Consider the following 7,512-nt stretch of genomic DNA (forward strand, 5'->3'; position numbering starts at 1 on the left):
TCTGGTCTTTGTGTGCTGTGGATACAAAGGGACCTCCTGGGGTGATGGACAACAGGCTCTTACCAGGGTCCAACTTCAAAAGGGTGCCACAGTCTGTCTGTGTAGACATTTCCTACCAGGAACAAGATAAAACCAGTAGGGTTCCTGCTGGTTTAAAGTGGAGGTCTGTCTGCCCGGATTAAGATGGATCTGATTTTTAAGGCTTTCATTGAGCTCTGTTTTGGAGATATGTGGATGGACTTCCTTTTGAAGTAGAAAGTCCTGAGTCCTTATCTGATTTTGGGGGTTAATTCGGCCTTGGGATGTTACAACCAGCATCGCCGCCATATTGGATGGGTCACCACCATATTGGATGGGTGTCTGCTTTCGAGTCTTGCTGCAGAGTCAACGTAGTTTCCACACATAACTGTTTTCTGTGGAACAACACGTATATATTACACACAAACAAAACACTTTCCTACATAACTGGTTTATAAATAATGTGAATAATCTACTAAATGCAAATGATAAATTTTACTCCTATAAGGTGTTTATGGAAAAATATGATATTGATGCTTTACAAAGAGAGTTTTACATAATTACCTCTGCCAAGGAGGTTATGTTTTTACCGGCTTTTATCTGTTTGTGTTCAATATAACTTAAAAAGTTATGGACAGATTTTATGAAGTTTTCAGGACTTGTTGGAAAGGAAGAACTGGTTTAATTTTGGTGGTGATCCGGATCACCGTTTGGATCCAGGAACTTTTAAAAGGCCTTGGCGGAGGTTTACGCTCTCGGAGTGTTTTTCTGGGTAACTATTCTGGATACAATACTTTATTTTCAGACTTTGTATAACTGTATCTCTATACTGATAAATTAATAAATGTAAATAAAAGAAAGAGTCAACCACAGTCAAGAGAAAGCAGCAACTATTCCCATATTTTGTTCAGCATACTGTTGTAATCACCAGCGAAATATTGAAAGCAGATCATGTGGAATTACATTTCACAGTGTTGAATAATAATTTATTATTTGATCAGATAATAATAGATAAATCCAAATGCATCAATAAACAATCACACATGTTAGTATCAAATTCATTTAAAAATTTGTTTATATTGTAGCTACCTTATGTCTTTGTTAAATAGCATATAAAAATATTTTAGCACATTGTTTTTAATGTTTTACAGGGATCTGTATTAAAACAATATCTCTGTCTTTGTAACGAACCAAACTGTGAGAAAAATCAAGTAAAAATTGGTGAAGTTATTGTTGTGGTTGGACCTACACCTTACAGATAAATGCATTGGAGGTGCATGGATACCCATCCAAGATGGCGGCGCGATGAGACGTCAGCTCTATAGGCAGCATGACACTATGCGGTGTCTATGTGTTTAATGTCTATGAGGGGCACTGTCAACATTTTTTCACACCAGGTCAGCAGATGGATGAATCAATCAATCAATAATACTTTATTTATCCCCGAGGGGAAATTCATTGTTCAAGTACAACCTGTCCAACATGACAGAAAGAAAGAGAGCAGCAGGCGGATGCTGTGTGAGCAAAACAAGTTACAACACCATTTGGGGACGTTTCATCCCGAACACAAAAGAAAAGCTTGTAGGTTACTTTATATATAAACAACCCAGTTATCATGTATAGTAAAGTTGTTTTACCACAGCAGTATCCATCTCATAGAAAACTCATCACACCTGCAGAGATTCCTGGTTTAAAACGTTTCACACTAAGGCAGAAGAAGAGATAACAATACTGACATGTAATGATGTTTCTTTGGTGAAGTTTTCTCAGTTCTGGTTTCCTGTTTTGTTTTGTTGTTTTTTTCCTGTTCAGTCTCCTTGTTTTCTGTGTAGCCTTTGTTTCTGTTAATAGTTTTCACCTGGTCTCATAGGTTAATTTACTACACCTGTTTCTTGTTTGGTGTCCAGGTATTTGTAGCCCTTTGTTTCAAGTCCGTTTGCTGGTTCATTGTGTTTGGTTCCTGGGTTTGAACTGATCAGCATTAAACTGTCTTGGTCCTGGATCCCAGCCTGTCGTGTCTGCATCTGGGTCCTCACCACAGCAACACTGAGACATTGACATGGTTTTAACTATAGTTATACCACGGTCAGTGATAATTGTAAAGCCAACTGACTGCATTAGTTTCATATTCGCACATGTAGTTCGGCAAGCGAAATCACTGTAATATCACTCCATTACGGGGTGTCATCATAGCAACGCATTAATCAACTAGATCAGCTGCTTTTGACGTGAATGAGAAAAACACGCTTTAGCTTCACAATAATTATTTAGCGTAAGAACTACATGGAGGCCAACAGAAAACAGTTCCTATTCTTCAGCATATTTAGCAAGTTTTGTAAAAAGGAAATAAACATTTGTTATCAAATTTTACTGTGCTGGACCATGGTATAAGCAGATCTGTGGATAACTGGATAACTAATCAGAATAAATTGGATAACTTGCATTAGACGACTGCGCATCCTGGTGTTCCAGACTCCGCGTTGTGCATTATAACCGTCTAATGCACAGCTCCGCATTGTGTAATCCTTACCTAACTACACTGCAGACAATAAATTAATGATGCATTTCTTTGTTTCATGTGTTCTCCTTGGTATACACTGCTCTAACAGAAGTACACGTAGCTTATTGGGATAGGAAAAAACACAGGAAAATGCCTAAAAACCACCAAAAAGTAATTCTAACAAAAAGTAGTTTAAAAGAAAAAGTTTTATAAACTGCAAAAATGAAAAAATCAACAGAAAAAAAAAAGCAGTGGAGCTACTCGGTCTTGGTGCCTCTAGACCCAGCGCAACCAAACAAACAAAAAAAAAAGACATCTTAGTGATTTGAGCCAAGAAGTTGTTTTTTTGTAAATAAGAGGATTGTGAATTGGTTTGGGGGTAGTAATTTGAACCTGTCCTGAAATAAAATGACTTCTTGGCCACAGTCTCTTCCTCTTCCATGCTCTTATGTTTATTTCTCACAGAGATAAAGCTACTTCTTTTTTACTTTTTTGCTGAAGTAAATGTGGAGATATGTTAGAAGAGCTTTGCAGAGTCTGTGGCATGCTCCTCTGTACTGGTCATTATTTATAAAGTGCATCTCCATTAAAGGAAAAGTGCATTAGCTTTCAGAAGAATAATCTGAGAAGAGTGCTTTATCAGTCTCCGCTATCAGGAGGTCCTCCAGTAAAAGGACAGGGATGTCTCCTGGTTTTAAATTGGACCCTCGAGACAGGAGATGTGACTCATGTCAAGTGGACCTCCTTATCTGTAAGAGATGGGCGGTTCTCATTGGTGGCAGCTTCATGCACTCAAGATAGCCCGCCAGGCTGGCGGATATTCATGGACAGAAGCCCAGCACAGATTCTTTTAGCGAGGGTTGACCAGAAGAACTCTTTCAGGATATATATATATATGTACATATATATATATATATATATATATATATGGAAAATAAAATAAACACTAAGATTAGAGGGTCTGTCGGTAGTCATCATTTTGCAGGGAGGTGGCAGTTATCATCAAGTCCAGACTAGTAGGACTTCAGGAGGAGTAGAAGTGGATCAGTCCACAACTGACAGCTCCTGCAATCACAAACCACCATGACGGAGTGGACTCTGCTCAAACGACTCCTGGACGCTGTCCATCATCACTCCACCATGATCGGACGCCTGTGGCTCACCGTCATGGTCATTTTCCGGCTGCTTATTGTCGCTGTGGCAACCGAGGATGTGTACACCGATGAGCAGGAGATGTTTGTGTGCAACACGTTGCAGCCAGGATGTTCCACCGTCTGCTACGATGCATTTGCACCCATCTCACAGCCTCGCTTCTGGGTTTTCCACATCATCAGTGTCTCAACTCCATCACTTTGTTTTATGATCTACACATGGCATACCCTGTCCAAGTTGCCTCACCACATCACTCAGAAGCTGGGAAAAGGAGTGAGGGATATTCCAAAGCAAGAGGAACCAACAGCAGGGCGAGATGGACGACAGGAGGCCTACAATCGGAGCTGTGACTCAGATAGCTGCTCCATCCACTCTCATAAACATCTGGGTCACAGCCTGGCAGATGTGCTGGAGGGCGTCCCTGGCCAGAATCTAAGAGACCTTAAGAACTCCTTCAACCAGGATCATGCAGGAGTTCAAGTGGCTTCAGCAGGTGTTCTGTCCAAGTGTTATGTTTTTCATGTGTGTTTACGAGCTGTCCTGGAAGTTGGGTTTGTCCTGGCCCAGTGGAAGCTGTTTGGCTTCCGGGTGCCTGTTCATTTTCTCTGCACCTCGTCCCCTTGCAACCAGCCGGTGGACTGTTATGTCTCCAGGCCCACGGAAAAAACCATCTTCCTCCTCTTCATGTTCTGTGTTGGGCTTTTCTGCATCTTGCTCAACCTGCTGGAGCTAAATCACCTGGGCTGGAAAAAGATCCACCAGGCCCTGAGACTGAGAGAGGGGACAGGCTGTCCAGGTGTGACTGTTGGGTATAAAACTTCCCTGTCAGATAATCCCGCTTTGACGTCTTTTGGCTTTAAGGGTGTGACCAGCTCCACCTCACTCCCCACTCTGGACCTGGTGGTGGGTCACCAACCTGAATGGACATGTGCTGTAAACTATGGTGGTGGGAGGGGGCTCGGGGAAGCCAGAGACATAGGACAGGATCGACTGAAGAGGCAGCACTTTGAAAAAGAGGGGCAGCATTTAAAGAATGAGACTGAAGCGTCCAAACACAGGAATGCTGAGGTCTGGATCTAGGCTGGAACTCCTTGGGTTCTCATCGGGATCTAGTTTGGATACGGACTGGATCTAGTCTGGAACTCAACGGGATCTAGTTTTGGATACTGTCTGGATTTAGTCTGAAGTATGATTGATATTAAAAAATTCACAATGCATTCTTTTGACATTATTAACGATGTTACATAATCACATAGTTTACAATGATGAGCTGTTTATGATAGTAAAACTGACAATGTTTCATTTCATTCTGAAGACTGCTGTTTGTTGATACAAAAAGGAGACAAAAGAAAATAAACTGACAAGACTTAATGTGAGAGACCTCTACAGGCATTTTCACTCCCTTTTTCCTGCATATTTTCTGAGGAAATTGTGGGAAAAGGTAAGAAAAATATTTGACTGGTCAGCTCCATGACGCTAGAATACTCTATATCTTTTTCATGGGAGAACTTTAACTTAGAAAAAACGGATTTGTTTTGGTATAATAAAGAATTATATGCAATTAAATAGGATTTTCTCTTACTAAACACTTTTGTGTGAATAATACTATGCAAATAAAAGACTAAAAATTTAAATTAACGTCAACACATCAATCATGTAATAATAAATGTGTACTGAGGCACCAGGGGGCGCAAGAGAGCGAGAGAGGTGGGTGGGGGGATGACAGGTGATTGGATATCCATCACCTGTGATTGACAGTCCACTGGAGAAACAGTACAGAAACATATTTCCTGACCTGCGCCGATCTCCAGCGTCTCTTCAGCGTAATGTCAGCTTTTAAGTATCTGACCAAGTATTCATCCTTTAAAAATATTGACATGTGTGCACGTGTCTGGCAGAGGTTTTGTGTCTGTGCAAGTACAACTACTGACTGTTTTTAATCAGACGTTAGCATGAAGCTACATAGAAGTGTTAAATTAGTTTTATGATAGCTCCACATTAAGCAAACGTGGGGAAATCATGTCATATTTATACTTCAGTGGGTGTGAAGTACCCCTACTTATCTGGTTAAGATGTTTTACGTCATGTCTCTGTAATGTGACCTCAGGTATCCCAGTGGTGGAGAAGTGTGGGTGCTATGTGTATCCTTTGCTGTACTTGGAGACACTCCGGACAACACTTGAGAGAATAAGAGCAGGAAGAGAACTTGTTTTATCTTTCTGACTAAAAAAAGGAGCCTTCTGAGGCACATATAAGGACTCTCAACTCGGCAGATCGGATCAGAGTGAGACGCGAACACCGTTATGATAAATGATCTGATAGCCTGGAACTCATTGGGATCTCATCCGGATACGGTCTGGATTGTGTGACAAAGAAGGACATCTGGATGACTACAATTATGAGATTTATTTAAAGGAATAAATGTTAATTTTATCAGCATTATGCTGCAGGGCCATCGCTGATTATCATTTCATTCATGTGGAAAGACACGAGGACAGGCAGACACAAGGCGGGAGCTTCAGCCTCTTCCTGTTGGGTTATTAAATGATATGTAATTGATGTAATTACATTGGACTGTTTATACTTAACCAAAATAAAACATTTGATTGAATGATTGATTGAATTTAGCCAGCTTTATTCAAAACAGATTTATAATATAAAGATGAGACCATAAATAACTGACAGTGAAACTGTAATGACAACGGTATCGTACATAACTTTTACATTTAGCCTGTCAGCAGCTGGTTGCGATGGAGGAGTAAAGTGCCACAATGCATTAATTAAATATATAATCAATGAATGAATTAATTAATTGAATGTATCAATAATTAATTAAATCATTAAAAATAAAATTACTTGAATGTGTCATTAATTAAAATTTGAATTAAAGGCATAAATAAATCAGATATAATATAATATATCAAAAATATAATAATAATAATATTAATATATCATGAATAATACAAATATATAATTATATATATATAATTTCACTTTTTAAATAATTATTGATCCTGAGTGCATGAAAGTGAAACTCACCCATTGTTGGATAGATTCTCTCACCTGATCGGTTTCTCAGCATACTAAGTCAAGGCAAATTGATTCAAGTTAATCATTCAAAGCAGAGCCCATGAAGACATTTCTATACACTGAGTGGCGGTATTCCCTTCGACCTTGGCTTGTGTACTCATTCCACACCATAGAATAATCATATTTGCAGCCGCCAACAATTAGGGAGCACTGAGGTTGAGAAAATGTCGAAAACCTGTCCGGAGCTGCTCCGAGAAGATAACTTGATTGTTGAAGATCTTAACAGAACTCTGTCTCCTCTGGCTCAGCAGCAGCAGATGCTTGCACTCCATCAGTGTGGTGTTCTGCCTAAACAATAGAGCGCACTATGAGAGAGGAAGAGAGACAAAGAAGAAAAAGAATGAAAATGCCACATTGTGTACCGTGTCTGTTCAGAGCTACTGTTTGTTGTTTGGCTCACCACAAGGCAGATAAAGTCCCAAGTGTATCGCTTAAAGCAGACCTTCTTACTTCAGGACCTGGGGAGCAAAAAGTCACAGTTTCAGGTTAATGCAATTGCTGGAATTTCTTCCTGTAAAACCTATTGTGTTTTACCCCTCGTTCCTTCTGTCCTTTTGTATGAGGATTTGCCTGTGATTTTGTCAGATAATTTAAAACAAAAGCTGCTTTTTCAAACTCAGCTTTGGCAGTATCACCACGTCAACAGCCTCCGGGTGTTCATACTCACAATATACTGTGCTCATTAAAGCTGGGGTAGGTGATGTTGGGGAGCACGCAAGATGGGAAAGTGGTGCTCTGTATTGACTCCTCCC

The 7,512-nt window shown here is 40.0% G+C and overlaps 1 protein-coding gene across 1 annotated transcript; it reads left to right on the forward strand.

Moving 5' to 3' along the window:
• Positions 1-3,601: 3,601 nt before the first annotated feature.
• On the forward strand, positions 3,602-4,750 carry gjd6 (gap junction protein delta 6; the record flags this gene model as incomplete). The annotated part of the gene is made up of 1 exon (XM_079243262.1): positions 3,602-4,750. The coding sequence occupies one exon, from the start codon at positions 3,602-3,604 to the stop codon at positions 4,748-4,750; it is 1,149 nt and encodes a 382-aa protein (XP_079099388.1).
• Positions 4,751-7,512: the final 2,762 nt, after the last annotated feature.

The sequence above is a fragment of the Telmatherina bonti genome (genome assembly GCF_933228915.1).
Source record: "Telmatherina bonti genome assembly, chromosome: 1".
Taxonomy (NCBI): domain Eukaryota; kingdom Metazoa; phylum Chordata; class Actinopteri; order Atheriniformes; family Telmatherinidae; genus Telmatherina; species Telmatherina bonti.